Source organism: Centropristis striata, chromosome 1 (genome assembly GCF_030273125.1).
Source record: "Centropristis striata isolate RG_2023a ecotype Rhode Island chromosome 1, C.striata_1.0, whole genome shotgun sequence".
In the NCBI taxonomy this organism is placed as follows: domain Eukaryota; kingdom Metazoa; phylum Chordata; class Actinopteri; order Perciformes; family Serranidae; genus Centropristis; species Centropristis striata.
Window position 1 is genome coordinate 21,783,547 of NC_081517.1, and position 23,622 is coordinate 21,807,168.

General features: G+C 37.0%; 1 protein-coding gene across 1 annotated transcript; it reads right to left on the reverse strand.

Moving 5' to 3' along the window:
* On the reverse strand, positions 1–23,622 carry LOC131969620 (uncharacterized). Its single transcript, XM_059330721.1, has 6 exons — positions 23,492–23,622; positions 7,008–7,418; positions 5,326–5,457; positions 4,755–4,805; positions 1,963–2,028; positions 1–1,052 (listed from the first exon to the last, which is right to left on the reverse strand). The coding sequence occupies exons 1-6, from the start codon at positions 23,541–23,543 to the stop codon at positions 982–984; spliced, it is 783 nt and encodes a 260-aa protein (XP_059186704.1). The 5' UTR covers positions 23,544–23,622; the 3' UTR covers positions 1–981.

Below are 23,622 nucleotides of genomic sequence, written 5' to 3' on the forward strand. Positions count from 1 at the left end.
GATGGAAGCTTGTAGTTTTCTTACGGATCCAACATGGCTGCAGCAGACGCAAAACTCTCTAGCTGTAGACGGCGTTTTAAATAGTTAAGAGCCAAAGTTTATTTTAAAAGAAGAACAACATTTGACTTTACACTCATGTTTCACCACCAAAAAGGATGTTTTAGCCTTGCTTCCGACAGGATTTGGCCAAAGCCTAATCTACCAACTAGCCCCGCTACCGCTCACTGCTGTAACGCCGGTGATCTCGCTACGAGCCGGGGGACAGCGGAGCCGCCCAGAGACCCGCAGCAGCTCGTCTATTGCCCATAAAATCAGTGGATGTGTGTGGCTGAATGACATGAGGGGGAATGAGGCGTAAAAATAAATAATCTTGCAGAAAGCGAGAACTGGAGAAGCAAAGCAGCAAGCAACACCCTCTCTCACACACACACGATTACGATTGGCTAAGAGCTACGTACAGACGCTTTTGATAGACATTCTAAGCGCCCAATAAACGGCTCCGGAGGATCTTAAGCCACGCCTCCTCTACGGAGAAATGAACGGCTGGTTTCCATGCTAATCTCATTTGTGATTAGTCTGGTGTTAGCCAGGCTAGCAGACTCCACCATAAGATGCAATTCCAATGCACAATGCTAAAAGCACAATGTATGAGCACAATGTATAGTAAACTGAGTTCAGATAGACGGAACACTGAATATTTGTAAATAATGGGTATTATAGCTTGTATGTGATTATAGCTAATGCAGCAAATTAAGGTAGAGAGATGAGGTGAATGTTTGACATGATTTTGAATAATGTCCTGGTAAATGATTCCTCAACAAACAGAAGTATTTTCTTTACTTTCAAAGATACAATCAAGGAATAGTCACATAAGAAATCATATGTTTAACCCACATATAAAGGATGAGGATGATAATTATAATGATGATGATGAGGATGAGGATGAGGATGAGGATGATGTTGACGTCTCGAAGAGGCATGTCAGAAGTTGCAGTCACTGTTCCTGTTTGATGAAGGCTCTCTGCTGTCATAGACTGCCAGTCGCTCCAGAGCTGATTTTACAACAAACAGGGAGAGCAGCCATACTGAAATTAATGATAATAACAACTACCACTGGAGGAACTAAGCATATGACTGTATGGTTGCTTGAACCCATAAGAACCCAGACCCAGTTATCCTTAAAGGAAAATTATGGGGGATATACAACAGAACAAGTGAACCACATATAACACATTTATGATGTTTTTAAAAAAAGTACTACCCCTTAATGTCAAAGATCTGAAATGTGACATAAACGTTACATTGGGTATTATGGTATTTATGTTTATGATATTTCTTATTTTAAAATAAAAAAACAAGACAGACAGATGTTCTGCTTACAGAAGCACAAATTTGCCTTTTTCTTTACATCTCCACAACATTTATCAAAATTGTGACAATAATGGTGCTGTATATATAATAACAAATTATTTTTCAGATTTGTTTTTAAGTAACAAAATAATAATACATCAATAATAAATAAAAGTAAATAACCATTTGCCTTTTTGTTTGCATCTCCATAACATATATCAAAATTGTGACTTTAATTTGTTCAGGACATATGGTCAGAACAAGTTAAATGCAATACAGGATACCATATTAACAGATTAGACTTGTTAAATGGGTTTAAATTTAGCCTGGTAACAAAAAATAATATTTTTGAAATTAGCTACTTTTTTAGATTTCTGTTGCGAGGCACACCCACATTTTGGAGAAGTCACTTCTTGTCAAAGTCACATGACTGTCACATGACCACCATAGAAGGTGTTGAGTATGTGTCGCTAAGGGACTTAATGAGTTAAGGTGAAGCATAGAGCTGAATATGGGAGATTCTAGAAGATTTAAAGTGTTCATTACACGGGTGTTACCATGGGTTCTTATGGGTTAATATTCTAAATGTGTGTGTGTGATGGACTGTGTTACCAGGGTAGGACAGTCTCTTCTCTCCATCATTGTTTTTAACTGCAGTTTTTCCTCGGTGGTAAGACACTGAAACAGAGTCATAAACACATGAGAGACTAACTTTGGAAAAAATCTGTCTTCAATGAACCTGTATTGTATTATCAACAAATCTCATGTGTCGACCCAAACCATTAATGTATCCCTCTTTCAATGAGATATCCAGCAGCTCTGAAGGTCTACACAGTCACCACAATTCAAGATTAGTATCTGACCAAATGTCTCACCATCTGTTGTATGGAGTAAGACCGCTGTCAAAAAGATGTGTCCATGTTATAAGCATTCGTACTTGTAATGATAAACATTTGTGTGTAAATAAAAAAGTTGTACCCAAAATTCTGCTGTCACACACATGAGTCTGATAAATTATTAGGGTTAGGATTGTTTTTATGTGAGTATGAATCTAAAAGCTGTGAGTGCAAAGTCTTGTGAATACAACTCTAATTTCTACGACTACGAGTCTTCACTGTGAACACGAATTCAAGTTTGTGGGTACGAGTCGAAAAACTGTTGAAATGACGTCACAGGCAGGTCACAGGCAGGTCACAGGGGAAAGCAATCGAACCCCGAAAAATGCGCCGAAGGATGGCTGACAACATGGACACCGTCGGGGAAGCATCATCATCATCATCACAGGTAAAGTAAATAACACATCCAACATTTATTTATTTTTATTTAGTTGTTTATTTCATGAAATTGTACTGTTTTAAATAATATGAAGTTTATGGACGTTAAGACATTCTGCTTTAGCTTACAAGCTAACCACATGTCAGTTGCTGCTTGTGTAACCAAACAATAGAATTAGTCAGAGTCCTGACAGCAGTTTACTATCAATCCAGAATTTATTTATTATATACGTGTATATCTGAGATCAGACACACAAGTGTGGTTTACATGGGTCCAGACTAGTAATATTAATTAATAATTTAATAATTGATATTTGTTATATTAACTTGCATGCTAATGATTGGCATACATTATTTTGCTAAAAATACACAATTATTTTTTATGTCTGTCCAGCCTATGTGGGATAGATTACTGTATGTTGGTAAATTACTATGTTAACAGTGGCATTTAGCCTAATGCATCAAACTTGTTGTTTACAGGGACCAGTAGCTGCTCGGTTATTGGAACGTCTGAAATCAAGGATTACAGATGTGTTAAATCAACCACACTTGAATTTGGACTATTTACAATACATTGTAAATCAAGAAACATTCATTGTGACGGCTGCCTCCAGTACTTTAAACATCCCAGCTGAAATTGTGGAGTGTCTTTTATCCCTGCAAAGTAAGGTTTAGTAAGTTTGATTCTCCGGTCGTTAGCTTGTAAGCTAAAGCAGAATGTCTTAACGTCCATAAACTTCATATTATTTAAAACAGTACAATTTCATGAAATAAACAACTAAATAAAAATAAATAAATGTTGGATGTGTTATTTACTTTACCTGTGATGATGATGATGATGCTTTCCCGACGGTGTCCATGTTGTCAGCCATCCTTCGGCGCATTTTTCGGGGTTCGATTGCTTTCCCCTGTGACCTGCCTGTGACGTCATTTCAACAGTTTTTCGACTCGTACCCACAAACTTGAATTCGTGTTCACAGTGAAGACTCGTAGTCGTAGAAATTAGAGTTGTATTCACAAGACTTTGCACTCACAGCTTTTAGATTCATACTCACATAAAAACAATCCTAACCCTAATAATTTATCAGACTCGTGTGTGACAGCAGAATTTTGGGTACAACTTTTTTATTTACACACAAATGTTTATCATTACAAATACGAATGCTTATAACATGGACACATCTTTTTGACAGCGGTCTTACTCCATACTGTTGTTATGGTATTTAATATTGCCTATAAAAGTGTCTTTGCAAAACATTATGTCACAGTGGAGTTGACCTTTGACCTTCTGGATATAAAATAGCATTACTTCATCATTTCATTTTATGTCATTTTATGTCAACTTTCTCATGGTCAGCAGATTCTTGAAGAATGACAAATAATATATTTTGTTAGGTCATAAAAAAATGATGATGATGTTTATGCCACATTTGAAGAAATTCCCTCAAGGCTTTTATGAGATTATCATGTTCACAAGAATGGGATGGACAGATAGACTGACCACCCAACAACATAACAGACCTGTGTTTGTGTGTGTGTGTGTGTGTGTGTGTGTTCTTGTACTTCCTACATAGTGAGGACCACAACATGTTTTTAACCAACAGAGTGAGGACATTTTTTGCAAAGTGAGGACATTTCGGCCCGTCCTCACTTCTTTAAAGGCTTTTTTGAGATTTCAGACTTTTTTTTAAGGGTTAAAGGTTACATGATAATGATAATTAACTGAAACTGTATTGTATGGTTACAAAACCAACTAAAATTATAGTGAAAATGTCCTTCATTTAGTCTTTGTCAACATTTTTTCATACATAATGAAGATCGATCAGGCAAAGGAAATTAAGGCAAAATTTACTGTGACCTCTTTTAATCTCCCACCCGACAAATATCCCTTTACAAAAAGTAAAACTAACACTAAAACTAATAAAAACTCAACTAAAACTAGCAAACTCACTTTAAAAACTCACAACAAAATTAAAACTAAAACTAATGAAAAATTCAAAACTATTATAACCTTGCAAGGGAATTCACTGTTCCAATGAGGGCCCTCACAAAGATAGAAGTACAAGAATGTGTGTGTGTGTGTGTGTGTGTGTGTGTGTGTGTGTGTGTGTGTGTGTGTGTTTCACTCACCACTGTGACTCTGTGTAGGTCCAACCCAGCGATTCTGCCTCCTTTCTGAGACTGAACACAACACAGAAACCAAACAACTGAACATGCATATAAACAGAGTATAGTAAAGAATAGTGCATCATGTGCAGACAGCAACAACAAACAGAGCAAGTTGAAACATGTCTCCAAACTAAACCAGTTTAAATTATTAACACTATACCGAACAGTTCTGTGTTAATGGTTGCACCAACAATAGATCTTAAAATGCTTATTTCCAATTTGATCCTCTGCCATGTCCTAAAATAAAAATCCAGATAGAAACATGTATACATAAATCTACACATTGGATTAAATTATAATCCAAGCACACATCAAATTGTATTGTCATCTATGAGATATTCTGTTTTCCTTCCCCCAACAGCAGCTTTTATTGGATATAATCTTTAATCAAAGACTATAAATATTTTTATAAATAAAAATATCAGTTTTTAGGTCAGTAAGAACTGATTGCATACAAACATGTATGCATTTGCAATAATGTGCACAAATCCATTGTGTGCGTGTGCGTGTGCGTGTGTGTGTTTGTACTCACATCTCTTCTGCAGGGCTTTAACAGTGGGTCTGGTGAAGCGGATCAGTAACAGGACCAGCACCATGCAGCACAGCAAAGCTGTCACCACTTTGTAAGCGTGCAGCTGGCCCTGTACATCTGGGAGGTCCTCAACTGGACACACACACACACACACACACACACACACACACACACACACACACACACACACACACACACACACACTTATCATTGGTGTGGCATTCTTTGTTTTATTAAAGCATAGATACTATCTATGAGTATGTGTTTAGCCCTTTTATACGGTGGTTTACAGCACTGCAACCTAAGACAACACATGTGCAGCATTTAGAAAACGTGCTGCAAAGATCGCAACACAACACATTAAGAAAAAGAGATGCAGTTGCAGTGCTGTGAACAGCTTTTAACTGTTTGTAGTCTAAGTTACAAACAGAGAAGAGCAGCAGACAGGAAACAAGCCTGCACAGACTAAAGGAGTAACAACCAAGTGCTTAATGCCAATTAGTGGCAAAGCTGAGCCCCTTTATTCATTCATGGCCTGCTTTAACAGGACATGTAGGGTACAGTGTAAATAATCATCATTTTATTTATTATAATTGTATTTTATTTTTTTAACTATGATTTTCTTTTACCTTTTCGTCATCATTGTTATTTCATTTTTTATTTTATTTTATTTTATTTAATTGCATTTTTTTATCATCATTTTATTTATTTATTATAATTGTATTTTATTTTTTTAATTATGATTTTCTTTTATCCCCGCCTCCCTATTTCAGCTGTCTTCCCTCAAAGTGTGCTGGCAGCCAGAGCTTGGGGGGGGGGCTGTCTGTAGCAGGAGTACCCGCCTGAGGTGGCTTCCCTTCGGCCTGAGCCTGGAGCAATGTCCCCTGAAGAAAGCCTGGAACCTCTTTCTTTCCTTCATTCCATGTCATTCAATTCCACAATAGACTTTATCTTAATCATTTTTGCCTCATTTCATCATGTATTAAGTTTCATGTTTTCTATATTATCTCATTCTTCATAGTATTTGACTTTATGTGCCTCTCACGCAGAGCCGGCCCAAGGCATAAGCGAACTGAGCGACTGCTTAGGGCCCCGTGGCCGCTAGGGGGCCCCCCCAAGAGCAATTAACAAAAACTGCTCTGAACACCTGACCATATTCTACTGTACTTATTTTCTGATGTTTGAGCTTCTGATCAAATTCAGATTTAAATCAGAATTTTGCTAATATCTTATTCAGTTTTAATTTTCTACAATGTCATTTAGCAGACGCTTTTATCCAAAGCAACATACAAATGAGAGTTAATACAACACAAGCAAGGATGAAGTCAAGAAACATAGCAAGAGTAAGAGTCGTGGGTTGAGTTTGAGTCCATTAGGACACAAGTGCTTTTACTTTGTGAGAGCCGTGAGTAATATGTTTGTTCATGTTATAATATTCAACATGGATGCATTGGCATTACAGAAAAACTATATCCCTCAAGTTCAAATATTTAAAAAGGACTCAAACTGGTATCAGTGTCCAAGCAATACTCCTGACCTAATTTTCAGAATCATAGTTTTGCACCATATGATAAATTCAGGAAGTGTGTGTTTAGATAAGACATCTCCACAAGAGGATCTGAAGTTAGCTCCTTTAAACAAACATCAACAGAAAAGCAGTGGCATGCAGACAGTAGACTAACCTTCACAATGGATCCTCAGTGTCTCACAGCTGGTCCCTGGCATTTCTCCACTCTCTGTGATGTGGCAACCATTCTGCGTTTCTTTGCCTCTCTTCGGTTTTGGTTGGCCTTTACAACCGTTCTGGTTCTCACACACTATTTTTAGAAGACTTTGGATGTTTGGTTCACTGGCATGGCAGACAGGCAAAGAGGACTTGTTGGGTTGATTGAGAATCAGGTTAACATCTCCTTTACAATTACTTGTCCATGTGATTGTGAGGAGGCCCAAGGCAGTTGAAGGGCGGCTGGAGGTGGGGTTGGAGGTGGTTGCTGAAGCTGCAGTGGGGCTGGAACAGTTGCTGCAGGAGATATTTGTCTGATCGGTGAACGGAGTGTCTGTGTCGTTCGACATATGTGTTGTTTGGTCTGCTTCTGGGAGACAGAGATGAGTTACTATGTAAAACACAAATCAACATCCTGCTTAAAAAGATCCCAAAATACTAACAGTGGTATCACTCTGCTCCAGTCCACATTATCCTGCTGGTTTTCCTTAATGAGACTAACGCAACTGTAATACTGTAGGCTGAAGCTGCTGATAAACAGGACCTTTTTAATGAGTGGTATAATATTGTATGACATATTCAGTGACATTATGTACACAAAAAAGACAATAAAACAGAACGAAGCATAGCAATAAAAGAAAATATTTTTTCTCAACAGTGCACTCTCATTTTAAATATTTTTGCTCGTCTGACTAGCTTTCAGTATTGAAATGTGGGGGATTTGGTGGATGGCTGTCACACATTTTACTCTTGTATGAATTTGTGTCATCAACACATAGGTAACCGCTTCATTCTAATAACGTAGTTTAACAGGAAGTAAAAAAAAAACATGAAAGACACTCTAGGGCTGTTTCCACTACCAGGTAACAGCCGGACAATACCCGGAATGGGGCGGGTCTCAGTTGTCGAAACACACCTAATTTGAATACGAGCAGTCCGGAGCCAGCTTTTGTCGGGACTTTTTTAGTCCCTGTTGAAGAGCAGGGTCTTTTTTCTCCCCTAAAAACAGCCTGGTTAAGGAGGGGGCTTGTTAAGAAGAGCCGCCGTTAGCGGCAGTTAGCTTCAGTTAGCTCTGTAGCAGTACAGTGTGTATGTGCCGTTAATTCACAATCACTATGTTAATGATCAGCAGAGACTCTGTGCATAATTAGCCATGCTGCTTTCAGCTGCTGACATTGTGCTTGTTCTTAAGAAGGCTCAAATGTTGGTGTGACCCAAAAAGTGCAGCTTCTCTTCTATCATGCTGTAGTGGAAAACCTCCTGTCAGTGGGATCTCTGCAAGGATTTGTAACTTGACAGTCCATTTAAAAGGCCAAATAAAGAGACTCACAAATAATCATGATCAGACTCATGAAAGAAATCAGATTCATGTTCTCCACCCTGAATATCAACTCCTCCCCTCAGGCAGATGATACAGAGTCCCTGTGCAGGTACAGCCTGTTTACAAACTCTTTAGTCCATCTGTCTGTTAAAACTCCCTCAGCAAAGGCTAACATGGAAGGGAATGTGTTTATGCAATGGCTGTATATGTGTTTCTCGTTGCTGCTAATCATGGAATTATTGTAATATATGTGCATGTCATGAGAATGATATAATGGGCATGTGCAATTGATGGATGACGATGGATGTAGGATTTTATTGCAATTTTTTTTTACTATGTATTTATTGTCATTAGGGCCACGGGGCAATCGCACCGAGCACTGGTCCCATACAGCAATAGCTGTAGGGACAAAGCCCTGATCACTACTGTTATACTGTGAATTTTTTCTTCTTCCTCTTCCGGACGCAATTTCGTCCCGCTTTTAGTCCTACAACTTGAAGAGTTGCAGGACAAATTATATATCAAAACCTGCGGTTTGATCGGGATCGGTGTGCTATTACTTTTCTCTACAGAATACGACTGCCCAAAATTTTGCATTGAAATGAATGGAACAGCTGAAAAAAAATTAGCGAAAAAGAACAATAACTGGAAATTTTTAAACGTCTACTTCTCGTGTCACAGTGTGTGACATCATCACCGATTGTAGAGGGAGAGAAAAAATTGTCAAAAAATAAATTTGAAAACTGCTCTGGTAAAGCTGTCAGAGTTATAGTTTGGGCATAGGACGCACAGATGCACCACCAACACACACCAACAGCCTCATTGGCTCCCATATTAAAAACGCAGGAAGATTTCTGAAAAAGGGAGATGTAACAGTTTTTTTAGATCGCTCTAACAAAGCTATTTTTTCATTTTTCTTAAAATTCAGTGTCCTGAGTTCAGGAAGAACTCAGGACACTCAAAGTGAAGTCGGATCAATGATAGGTATTATGGTTTTCCCAAAAATGCTTTCTGTTCGAGGCCAGAAATTCCAGTCTGTCCACCACTGTTCCGGGACATTGACAGGTGGTGTCAGTTAATTCTGTTGATTGCTCTGCTCTGATCAAAGCCTTTGATCTTTGCTCTGATTGCCTTTGATCTTTGCTGTGGTTACAGTTACAGATACACACACACACACACACATGCGCGTTAGCACACACACACACACACACACACACACACACACAGGTAACTTTATGCGATTGTCGTTACACACACACTCAAATGCGAGCGTAAGCGCGCACACCCCTCCAGATACACATGGTTCACACACACTCCCACACCCACACCCACACAGATTGGACAGATTGGACAAGGTATGGTCAAGTTATCCAGTCTGGTGTTAGATGGCGAGACGCCATATTTTGGCGCCATTCCACGCCCACATAGTGTGACAGTCGGTAAATCTTTCAATAAATTTTGATCCCAAAGGCCTTGTGATGGTACTGACCAAGTTTGAAGTAAATCGGGTGAAATGGGTTAGCGTTAAGGTTAGGGTAAGGGTTAGGGTTAGGGTTAGGTTAAGCTAGGGTTAGGGTTAGGGTTAGGTTCAGCTAGGGTTAGGGTTAGGGTTAGGTTCATACGGTGGCCCTGAAGTGCAAAACACACCAGCAATTCACACAACACGCCAGCAATTCGCCACAACACGCCAGCAATTCACACAACACACCAGCAATTTACACAACACACCAGCAATTCACACAACACGCCAGCATTTCGCCACAACACGCCAGCATTTCGCCACAACGCGCCAGCAATTCGCCACAACGCGCCAGCATTTCACCACAACGCGCCAGCATTTCACCACAACGCGCCAGCATTTCACCACAACACACCAGCAATTCAGCAAACCGGAAAGGGTAGATACATATTGGACACTGATCCTCCTCCTGATTGATTCTTGCCGTCATTCCCTTCTCCATAGTCACACCAGTCGCCCATATGTAGTGCGCCCGTATTGTGATATTTATGGTAAATTCATTGAGCCGGTCCAGAGCGAGCTGACATGAAGGATAAACACTTTACTGTCATTCTTTTTCACTTTGCAGTATAAAACTCTTACCTGCAGAGAGGAGATGAAGTGTTAACTTTACATGGACACTCCGCGTGATATAATCAAATTGCGTCGCGCCGAAAATGTATTTGTTGTGTCGGCGAAATTCATAATAAAATGCACTTGGATAATTACTGTACAGTAAATATCAAAGGGCATTTTATTCTGATATTCCACAGTGACACGTTCTGTGAGTTTGTGAGTGAGAAGATACCCAAGGTCCTCCGGTATTAGACTGGAATTATTGATTGGAAACAGATTATTTTTTAATGTAATGTAATATTTACTGGGCTACACAGTGGCGTGGTGGTTAGCACTCTTGCCTCACAGCAAGGGGGTCGCCAGTTCAGCGGCTCCTGCTCAGGGTGTACCCCGCTTCTCGCCCAACGTCAGCTGGGATCGGCTCCAGCCCCCGCGGCCCGAGTCCGGATAAGCGGAGAGGCATAATGAATGAATGAATGATTATACAAAGGCATTGTATTGTGAATTTCGCCGACACAACAAATACATTTTCGGCGCGACGCAATTTGATTATATCACGTGGAGTGTCCATGTAAAGTTAACACTTCATCTCCTCTCTGCAGGTAAGAGGTTTATACTGCAAAGTGAGAAAGAATGACAGTAAAGTGTTTATCCTTCATGTCAGCTCGCTCTGAACCGGCTCAATGAATTTACCATAAATATCACAATACGGGAGCACTACATATATATGGGCAACTGGTTTGACTATGGAGAAGTGAATGATGGCAAGAACCGATCAGGAGGAGGATCAGTGTCCAATATGTACCTACCCTTTCCGGTTTTATGAATTGCTGGTGTGTTGTGGTGAAATGCTGGTGTGTTGTGGTGAGATGCTGGTGCATTGTGGTGAAATGCTGGCGCGTTGTGGTGAAATGCTGGCGTGTTGTGTGAATTGCTGGTGTGTTGTGTGAATTGCTGGCGTGTTGTGGCGAATTGCTGGCGTGTTGTGTGAATTGCTGGTGTGTTGTGTGAATTGCTGGCGTGTTGTGGCGAATTGCTGGCGTGTTGTGTGAATTGCTGGTGTGTTTTGCACTTCAGGGCCACCGTAGGTTCAGCTAGGGTTAGGGTTATGTTCAGCTAGGGTTAGGGTTAGGGTTAGGGTTAGGTTCAGCTAGGGTTAGGGTTATGTAACCCCTTTCAGTGCTCGGTCCCCAATTACTCTGACTTACTCTTACCATTACTCAGCCTGTAACAAGCTACTGCACGAAGGGAATCTTTCCAGCTTGATTCCTTTGAGGGATTTTAATCCATGTTCAAAAAAACTGCAGTGGTCCTAAGACGTTCTCATTTAGAGATTTATAGTTTTAAAGTTCTTAGAAATAACAATTTGGCACTGCACTTCAGATTGCCTGTACAGTGTATCAAAAGAAGTACTTCACTGACTGCAACTAGGCCTGACACGATGAATGAGGGGCATGAAACTGCGGTCCTGAAACTGCAGCTCTCCAGCTGCAGGATTTCCCTACTCAGTGTAATACTGAACTGGATGCCTCAAAGGGGAAGTCCACAAACCAATGGGTGACGTCACGGTGGCTACGTCCATTATTTATGGTTCCAAGTTATTGATGATGTTGACTGGAAGAAAACACGGTTAATGCCTTTGCATCTCTAATAAGATGAAAGAAAAACACTTTAACATTTTACACAAAATCTACCCTTGCAATGCAATGCTATCTAAGTTTATGGATATGGATAGTAAATGTGTCTTCTGTGATGTGGAGGAATCTATTGCTCATGCATTTTGTGAATGTAATGTTGTGCAGGATTTTTGGATGGACTTGAGAAATCATTTATCTAACTTTCTTAGTGTCTCATACTTATTCACCAAAAAAGATATTCTTTGTTATTTTACTCATTTTAACAAATCTGTTGAATTTGTAACCAATTTCTTAATTCTCTCTTGTAAGTTCTTTGTGTGTGCGGGTGTGTGTGTATGTGCGGGTGTGTAGTTAGTGGACGAGCTAGAAAGAGCAGCGGGTGATTGGGTGACAGTAAATGCAGCGGGGGGTTGGTTCATGTTCCCACTGAGTAAACTGGTTGGGATGGTTTGTGTTATAAAAGCACTTTCAGGTTCGTTGTATTGCCGCTGTTCTCATACCGGCAGCTTGATGTTACTGGGTTCCCTGAGCTCATTCGGCTGAAATCCGAAAATGTTCCCACAGCACACCGGCTTTGGCACCAATTCCATTTATTCCACCAAACTTTCTGGAATAATGCAGCCTTCGAGAAACTTAGCTTCGAGTAACACGCTCACTATATTTCAGCTGGTTAGTGTACGCACTGTGTGTGTGTGTGTGTGTGTGTGTTTTTGTTCTTCCTACATAGTGAGGATCGGAACACGTTTTTAACAAACAGAGTGAGGACATTTTTGCAAAGTGAGGACATTTCGGCTGGTCCTCACTTCTTTAAAGGCTTTTTTGAGAGTTCAGACTTTGTTCAAGGGTAAAGGTTACATCAGGTTTATGTAAAGGTAACCATGTATTATGGTTAGGGTTGGGCATTTAGTTATGATGGTGAGGGTTAGGTTAAGGGTTAGGGGCTAGGTTATTAAAGGTAATGAAAACTAGAATTGACATTTCGTGAACTGAAATAAAAATAAGTTTAAAAAAAATGATAATTAACTGAAACTGTATTTTGTGGTTACAAATAGAACTAAAACTAACTAAAATTATAGTGAAAGTGAAAATGTCCTTCGTTTTCGTCTTTGTCAACTTTTTTCATACAAAATGAAGATGGATAAACCAAAGGAAAAAAAGGAAAGATTTACTGTGACCTCTTTTAATCTCCCACCTAAACTAAAACTGACATTATTAAAACTAATAAAAACTAAAATAAAACTAAATCATTTAAAAAAATAAATACTAAACTAAAACTAGCAAACTCACTCTAAAAACTAATTAAAAGTAACTAAATTTGAAGGGGAATTATATTCAATGAGGGCCCTCACAAAGATAGAAGAACAAGAATGTGTGTGTGTGTGTGTGTGTGTGTGTGTGTGTGTGTGACATGAGAGGGACAGAAACAGTACGAATGACAAAAATGTTGATGGTTTATGTAAACAAACGAGAATATAGGCCTATTGATTCCAGAAAAGAAAACTATTGTTTCCATTTTATATGTCTACATAGTAGCCTAATTATCATGACTACCCAACAAATGATTTCCTTGAGGTGTCTGCTTTCTTTATCTGAATATATTGTTAATATTTTAATGGCTTACAATTTTGTTGTAGTTAACACAAATTAGTTTTTTCAGTGACAAAATGACCCAAATGACCAAGGCACCTGAGGGAATCTAATGCAGGGCCCAAGCAAGTCTGTCAGCTGGCCTGATCATACCAACCAGCATCAGACTATACTGCACTTTGATCCGGCCCTAGTACTGCAACAGCACAGCATGTTGATCGCTTAAAATAAGAAATTAACTCCTAAAACAAGATCAATTTTCTAACACTTCTAAAGTTTTTTTTTATCTTGGTAAGAAGCAAATAATTCACAGTGAACTCTGCTCGGGCCAGTTCATCGCTGCTTGCAGCTTTAATTGATCTTGTTTTAAGAGTTAATTTCTTATTTTAAGCGTACAACATGCTTATTTCAAGATTTAATAATCTTACTTTAAGAAATCTCTTGGTTTTATTCTGGTTTAAAATTGTTTTATTCTGGTTTTATGTGGTTTTATTCTAGTTTTATGTGTTTCTTTTCTGGTTTTATGTGGTTTTATTCTGGTTTTAAGTGGTTTGAACTGGTTTTATTCTGGTTTGAACTGGTTTTATTGAAGAAAGCTCTTGGTTATATTATATAAGATAATTTCCCTCAGATTTAGTGTTTTATCTTGTCTTTAGACACACCTTTTTTGCAGAGCAAACATTTTCACACGGTAGTACTGCAACAGCACCAACAGCAGAGACATAGACAGTTGCCGACGGGGTAAACATGAAGTTAATCAACAGCTTAATCTAACATTCACCGCTCTGATCCATTTCTTCATCACTACAATTTCAGTTTACAAATACTGAAATACTAATTATGGATGTTTTACTCACCAACTGTCCCTGCTCAGCCTGTAGTTTAATAAAAAGGTGTGTATTCCACCAATCAGAAAATAATAATAATAATAATAATAATAATACTAGGAACAGGTTGATGAAGAAGTAACATGTATGAGGAGCACAGGATGCAGTTTTCTCTTTTTCTAACCTTCAACTCGTGCATGACAGTTTGTGAAGTTTGCTGTTTTATGTTCCAAAATGCAAATGTTACTGTTTGTTAGTGTATGGATTGTATCTGTTCAGAACAAAGTGGTTTGGTTTGTCTAATGGCCCCTGACCATGCTTCCAACACCCATGTTAATATATATTTGATGGGGTTAGTCAATGTGCAGTTTTCAGTTTTCCGAATAAAGTTTTACACAACCAGGCCAAATACCAGATAAATATGGAAAGAATATTAATTGCATGATATTCACAGAACTGTGCACTGTGGAATTTTTTTTTTTTTTAAATAGCGCCTTTGGATATAGACTGTACAGTAAAATATTAGGCCTACATTATATTAAGAAATTATTAAAATTAAAATGTCTGTTTCCAGTCACTAATTAATTCTAGAGGACCTTAGGTATTTTCTCACAAACTTACAGGACGTTACACTGTGGAATATCAGTGACTGTGCAGTAAATATTCAAGTGCATTTTATTATGAATTTTAATATAGTGTAATATTTTACTGTACAGTCTATAGCCAAAGGGGTTTTATTTATTTTTTTAAATCCACAGTGAACAGTTCTGTGAATATCATGCAATTAATCTTATTTCCATATTTATCTGGTTTGGCCTCGTTGTGTAACACTTTATTCTGAAAACCGCAGGTCGACACAACAAATACATTTTCGGCCCGATGTAATTTTATTATTTCACGTGGTGTGTTCATGTAAAGTTAATACTTCATCTCCTCTCTGCAGGTAAGACTTTTATACTGAAAAAAGTGAGAAAGAATGACAGTAAAGTGTTTATCCTTCATGTCAACTTGCTTGGAGCAGTTTCAATGAATTTACCATAAATATCATAATACGGGTCACTAGTGACGGCTGGTTTGACTATTGAGAAATGAATGTTGGCTCACTTCAACACAGTCAAACTAAATTAAATATTAAATTCAAATTCATTCCTGGTGCCCGTTTTTCCATTTCGTATTTTTGATCTGAGTCTAAGATTGAAATATGAAAAAACAAGCTTTTTTTTTTCTTTTTTTGTTTTATAATAGAAAACAAATAACAAAATAACCAGTCAATTTTTCATTATTTGATTTTTGATTGCCAATTGAAAATGGAAAGAACGAATGATACACGGATTGAAACATCCATTTCCTGATTTTTATTAAATTTTTTTGAGTCAGTATGTGATAAAATCATCTTTTGTATCATAAGCAAAGAAAATCACTTCACTTGGTGCAAACATCCGCAGTAATGGCTTCTCATACCACTGTTACGTTAATGATACCCAGCTGTTCCTGACCTTCCCACCCAACCACCTCACAGTCTCAGCTTGTATCTCTTCTTGCCTTGCGGACATCTCCATATGTCCATATGTATTCATGTCTCTACACTGTCAATCAATATGTGCTGTGTGTGAGTCTGAGTGTGTGTTTGTGTGCTTGCATGACTAAATGCGTGTGTGTGCATGTTTGTGTATGTATACTTACAAATGTGTATGTGGGGGAGGTTTTTATTCTTATCTTTTTTGTAAAGCACTTTATGTTGCACTTTTATGTATGAAAAGCGCTATATAAATAAAGTTTGATTTGATTTGATTTGATATGGATGACAGAAAACCACCTTCCGCTCAACCTCTCTAAGACGGACCTTTGTGTCATCCCAGCCCATCCCGTCTTATATCAGCCTATCAATCTTCAGCTTGGATCCATGCAACTTCCCACAAGCAGAACTTGGGTGTCATGACTGATTAACCAACTGCCCTTTAAGGTTCATGGCCACAATTGCCCAATCGTGTCGATTCTCCCTGTACAACATCAGGAAAATCAGACCTGGCCAAACAATCAACACAACTCCTGGTACAGGCCCTTGTGCTATCACGCTTAGACTACTGCAACTCAAAACCCTATTTCTTGCTTACAAGACAGCAGCAGGCACAGCTCCCGCATAACTTAACTCCTTTATTTAGGTCCACAAACCCTCCCGCCTACTACGCTCTTTGAGTGAAAGGCATCTGGCTACTCTGCCGTTGAAGGGCCCTACGTCTCAAACCAGACGATTCTCGTCTTTGCTTTTGTTGTATGAACTCTCAAATGTATGTAATGCTAAATTGTAATTGTAAAATGTATACAAACAATCATTCGTGTAAATTATAAATAATTAAGATACTAAAATAGATCCCTGTGGTACACCACATGTTTCATGAACTGTGTTTGATGCACAACCATTAATTTATACATATTGTATTATTATACAATATTATATTTCATCACCCATATTATTAGATTAAGAGGTTTCTTTAGTATCCTGAATGTTTTAATTTGGCTACAAAAAAATCTTGATTTACAATGTCAAAGGTTTTAGAGAGATCTAAAAATACATAGTGCAATTTTTTTATTTTTTTTATCATCATCATTTATAGCTGTAATATTTTTGTCTGTGAGCTGTAAGTGCGCAATAAAAAATATTTGAAAAACATGGTAATAGATAATAATTTGTAAAGTTTTGATATCGGTATCATTTTTGTTTTTTTTAAAGTAATAGTAATTCAATTATGTAATAAGATACCTGTTTTACAAATGAGATGCTGATTTTGTCCTGACCAGCAGAGGCGTTTTTAGATTTTTGATGATATACATCACTTTTTTTTTATCTATGGTGGCTCAAAATGTAACTTACATAGATATTACTGTCATTTGCAAAAAAATTATTAAAGCCACATTAAATTCCAAATAGATCATAAATAATTGTTTTATGTATTCCTCTCAGTGCATTGAGCTGCAACGTACAGTAATTAAGTTTATAGGCTATACACATAAAATCAAATGAAGTGAGCGTGTTAAATTTAGTGTTAAATAGAGTGGAGCCTTAACATGATGCACATTAAGAATTGTCTAAAGGCCCGGGAACATAACACAGCCAAATTGAAACAAAGACAAAGAAACAAGTGCAGACTCCATTGAGTCTGCTGTCAGAACACAAAATTAAAAACTAATTTCAATGGTTTCTAAATCCTTTAGAACTTTTAAAACTCTGGTCCAACCAAATTGTTAAAAGACAACAACTGATTTTCACAGTTACTCATCGTGGTATCGAGCCGTGCAGATGGTTTCGGTTCTGTTTGCAGAAGCTTTGATATTCATGCCGCCGAAACCTTTTACACCCCAACATAGCGGCGCTAAATAGAAACAGTTTTTGGTGTTCCGAGCATCAAAAAGGGAAATTTGCAAACTGACTTTTCTGCGATGAGCTCTTATTTGTTGGTTTTCTATGTTTAATGGAAGATATTACACCTGTAAAACAATCAAAGGAAATACATATAAGCATGGTGGAACAATGGAATTAAATTAATATTAAATGTAATAAAATGAAAAACCTTCATTAAACATTTGATTTATCTTATAAAAATGGCCACAGAAGCCAAATGAAATTTCATATAGATCATAAATACTTGTTTGATATCCCAGCAAATATATGAACATGGGTGCTGGAAGCATGCTCAGAAACAATAGATACAATCCATACACGTCACTACAATATTTCTGTACAAAGCTTTGTTTTGATCTGGTTTTGTTTACCATTTGTTTTTGTTTTTATATGGCTTATTTTTATTTTATTATTATTTTCTGGATGGTGGAATACACACCTTTTAATTAAACTACACGCTGAGCAGGGACAGTTGGTGAGTAAAACATCCATAATTAGTATTTCAGTCTTTATAAACTGCAATTGTAGTAGCCTAATGAAGATATTGATCAGAGCGGTGAATGTTAATTGTTGGTTGACTGTTGATTAACTTCATGTTTACCCTGTTCAGCAACTGTCTATGTCTCTGCTGTTGGTGCTGTTGCAGTACTACCGTGTGAAAATGTTTTCACTGTAAAAAAGGTGTGTCTAAAAACAAGATAAAACACTAAATCTGAGCGAAATGATCTTGCTGCATGGACAGATGATTTCACTTGACAAGATTTCTTAAATTACGATTATTACAGTTTTTTACAACCGCTATGACCCGTTTGTCAGAACCTTAAAAACTTTTTCAAAACTGTTAACGCACATCACACCTGAAACACACAATTCCCCAAACAGTTAATTTCATGCTCAAAATCACGCAGTGTAACTAAACACAGACACACACTTCCAAAATACAATAATACACTAAGACAGTTCACCAAATCCACCAAAGCGCTGACACACGATTTCTTCAACAGAAACATTTAGTCAGTCACAGCACAGGGTAATAAAAAATACTGACAACTGATGGAATAACACAAACTGAATCACTTTGCATGTGTCAAATCGACTTTTTTCCTTTTTCTTTTACAATCAACAGATTATTGTATTGATCATACATGTAAATTAACCCTCTGGAGTCTCCAAAAGCTCCAAAGCATGACTTCTTGATGACATCCAGGCTAGAAAACAAAGCAGCGTGGAGCCCTACTGTAAATTTACCTCTGAAGTTCTGGCTGTAAACTCCATGAGGCCAGTTTCAGTTTGATGATGATATACCAAGTAAAACTGGAGACAAGCTCAAATATATTTAGTATAAAATGATAGAACTGGATGGAACCCTCTTATATGTTATATTTGCAACCTTTGTTTACATTTGCAATATTTAAAATTCTTTTTAGAGCGTGATAGTGTTTTGAAAGTTAAAAAAAAACATTCAAAATCACATTTTATGTTGGACTAAAGAACTAAAAAAAGACCCAAAATGACCAAATAAAGACCCCAAATGACAAAAAAAAGACACAAAATGACAAAAAAAAGACACAAAATGACCAAAATGAAAAGACAAAATGACAAAAAAAGACACAAAATGACCAAAAAATACACAAAATGGCCAAAAAAATACACAAAATGATTAAAAAGACACCAAATGACTTACAAAGACACGAAAAGACATGAAAAGGATTCAAAAATAGCCCAAGACTCCATAGAGTTAATGTTTGTGATGATATTCTTCATTTTTCATTTGTTGGGCATGAATTTTGTTATTTTTTTTGTACAGCACTACTTTTTTGTACAGAAAATGACCGAGCCATGTCAGAGCAGCTTTGCAGAATGTTTATGAAAGAAGAAGACAGTAAATGACAGGATTTGCAGTAAACACTTTACTGTATTGCAAATGAAAATGACTTACAGTAGAGTAAAGAGGGAAAAATCAGCCGTCATTCATTACTGTATTGTCAAATACACAAAAAGAAAAAGGAGCAGAAGCTGTGATCAATGTAATCTTCAATCCATTAGTTTTGAACATGAGGTTTTCTGTTTTGACAAACCGTTTTGGTCTTGATTGAGCTTGTGTGTAAAACGTGTAAAATGTGTGTATTTTGTGTCAATAGAAGAAGAACACAGGCTGATGTGTGGTAACTGTGTGAAGAGTTTTGAAAAAGCGTTTAAAGTATTGAACGACGGGTCATAGCGGTTGTAAAATAAGTAGAAGTAGATAATGTAGAAATAAGCATGTCGAACACTTAAAATAAGAAATGAACTCTTAAAACAAGATAAATTAAAGCTGCAAGCAGCGATGAACTGACCCCAGCAGAGTGCACTGACAATTATTTGTTTGTTACCAAGATTAAAAAAACTTTAGATTTAGAAATGTCTTAATCTTGTTTTAAGAGTTCAATTATTATTTTAAGTGCTCAACATGCTTATTTCTAGATTAATAATCTTAATTTAAGAAATATTGTCAAGGTAAATTATCTGTCCATGCAGCAAGATCATTTCCCTCAGATTTAGTGTTTTTATCTTGTTTTGAGAAACACCATTTTTGCAGTGTGGCACCTCTGCGATATGTTATAAAAATAAAAACACTCATAATTTGCAGATTTTCTACTGGATAGCCAAAATCAACAAACTTAATTTGCTGCAGAAAAGATGTATAATGAGACCTCTGAACGTCCTTTCGGTATATGACATTAAAAAAATCTGATATGTGTTTATATATGAATATATGTTCTTGTCTTTTTCTTGACCATTATCATTTAGCAACCTCCTTGAATTAAATTCACAAATGCTTTCAAATATTAACAGACTGATAATCTTCACCTTACATAAATCAGAACCTGGCCAGTACTCTTTTAGATATTGCAGTGTACAGATATGGAACACACATATGATTAAAAAGTCATCATCATTAGTACATTTTAAAATTAAATTGTCATCATATTTAATTAATGGTGACTAATTATTTCTTGACATTTGTGTGTGTGTGTGTGTGTGTGTGTATGTATGTATGTATAAGAGTAATCATTATTATTATTATCATTATTATTATTATTATTATTACCATTCAACAGATTTTTTTCTGTTAATTTGATGTACCCCTTGATCTTATTTGTTCTTTGTAATTTTTTCCCCCTAAATTATGTTTGCTTTGCTTTTTTCCCCTTTAATTTTATGTACACTTGGTTTCTTCATTGTAGTTGTCCATCCTCCTGACACATCTCTTATTTTTCATTAACTGGATTTTATTGCTGTTTTATGTGTGCAAATAAGAATAAGACAATAAAGAATGAAGATTACGTACATGCTGACAACTAGGACTAAGCTCTACAAGATCTACAAATTCAATCTGTAGTTTAGTGAAATTTCTTAGTAATTTGTGGTAAGCAAATTATATTTTGAGAAGTTGAGCCATAATTAAATTACTCTCTGCTCTTCAAACAACTAGTTTATCAACAAGCCTTATCTTACAACAGAACCATACCACAAATCGGAAACCTTTAATGTAACCAGTGACGGTAGAAGTATGGAGCACTTTAGGAGTAATAATCCTGCATTCCAAATCTCAACTTGAAATTATTGTACATTACGTACCTTCAGTGTGCCAGTATCAAAAGTTCATGTTAAAGTTACTGTCTGCTATGAACCAGTATATTGCGAGATATTATTGATGCAGTTGGTCGAGCAATATCACACTATATAAAGACCTACAATGTGTCAACTGTCAGAGATTTTGCTATACCGTTTGTACCAATGTCTGCATAATGTACTTAAGTAAAGAACTTGAGTAAATGTTACGGTAACACTTTACAATAACCAACTAAGTAATGTTTATAGATGGTTTATAAACCAATTATTAACCATTTACAAAGTGCTATACATATTTAATCTTTAAATGTTTTCAACCAATTTCTTAAAGGTATATGAATAATTTCAAAATCATTAACATACTTAATATGGTGTTAAAAATGTTAAAATGAGTGCAACTAAAACTATTGATAAACTATTAATTATAATGTATTGGTTTCTTAATGGTAAAGTAACTAGAAACTTACATTAATATACCATCTATTTGTCATTTATGAATGATGGAGTTAGTTAGACATTAAGAAATTATGTGTTTACCATTCTAAATGGTCTATACAGTTTATAAATGCTGATTAAACATTAATAAACTATCTGTTTACCATTTATAAATGATGGTTATTTTAAAGTGTTACCAATGTTACTTTTAACTGCCTCCAGATCCAAGCCCCATCCTTTTTTGCTTTTCCACCACGGATGTTTTTGGCTCAGTTAGTCCGTCTGTTTGTCTGTTGTCTGTCTGTCAGCTTGATTACGGATAAACTACTGGTCCTATTTTAATGAAGTATGCCTTGGTAGAGGTCCTAGCTCTCCCTTCTGGTCAAAGTTGTTTTGGTTATGTTTTCAACATCCTTTTAACGTTTCAACAGTCAGAGGCCTATCGTGATTAAGTTATAACATTTCAACCTATCCTCATACATCCTCGTACAATATTTTACCAAAAGAGATAAGATAAGATAGAACGTGGCACAGTGGTTGGTACGACATCTTACAAAGTATGACCAGTCTGTTTAACAGTTTCCAAGCAGCAAACCACATTGGATAACAATCTAAGAAACTCTTTTTCTATCAGTACGAATACAAATTATTTTTGCCTATTCTGCATACCACATACTGTTAATATATTAGCTTATAAATGTCTTGTTCAGTGTTGGGTTGGACTAAAAGTCACTTGAAGGAGTTGGCTGTTAATTTAGAAGAATGATTGTCCCATGCTAACAAGGCAAGCTAGCTAGCACTAGCATTAGCTAATGATGTAGCATCCTTGCAGCACCTGATCTGTTATGCTCACGCAGGCTACAGGTTGCAAAAAACAATATGGTTTTAAGCTGGAAGACAAGCAGTATGAAATAAAATCACCTCACTCCTCGGGTCTGTACAACAAACACACACTAACCTTGTAGTTTGAAATGATTTGTATAGGAATGGGAGTAGTGTTTTTAGAGGAAACCATTGTGCTCTTATTAGCAAAAATTACAGAACATTGTTCAATAGAACTGGGAGCCACAGATGAGACATTTTAATATCAACACGAAAGTTAGCTGCTCGTAGCCCTCAGGCTAGGAATTTGGGAATTCAGCATCAGCTGCAACCAAGTGACACACGTTAAAGCTGCTGTGTGTCGAGACATTTTGACTATCTGGGAAAGGTCTTGACCCAATGGAAAGTTATTTGTGTGAAAATGGTCTTATGTTTTGCACATTCTATATTGCTCTTCCATATATTTGTCTCATTTGCTGTGGATTCATCTTCATTTTAATATTTTCTTTTTTCGTCCATGTTGTGCTAAAGTGATGTCTTAGTTAGAGTGCTAGTTGGTCTTCCACTTTTATATAGTATGAGCCTTCAGTTCAGTGCAGGCCTGGGAATCTCTCAGCATCTCTGTAGGATAAGATCAACATCACTAACATCAAGACTAACCCCCCGCCCCTCCAATTCTTATATCTTTTAACATTCCTTACATCCCTAAAATAATATGCACTTACCAGCAGTCATGAATAAAACAGCTGAAATTGTCAAAACAATCCCAAGATCCATCACTGTAACAATGAACAATAAGTAGAAGACAGGAGGACGACACAGACAGAGAGACAGACAGGCGGGGGGAGAACACAGT

Bases quoted from the DNA above. Each gene is read 5' to 3' on its own strand.
- LOC131969620 (XM_059330721.1), bottom strand. From the start codon at position 23,543: ATGGATCTTGGGATTGTTTTGACAATTTCAGCTGTTTTATTCATGACT. The intron at 4,806-5,325 runs GTGAGTACAAAC...TGTTGTGTTCAG, and splicing joins TAAAGCCCTGCAGAAGAGAT to TCTCAGAAAGGAGGCAGAAT. The intron at 1,053-1,962 runs GTAACACAGTCC...TTGTAAAATCAG, and splicing joins GAAGAGACTGTCCTACCCTG to CTCTGGAGCGACTGGCAGTC.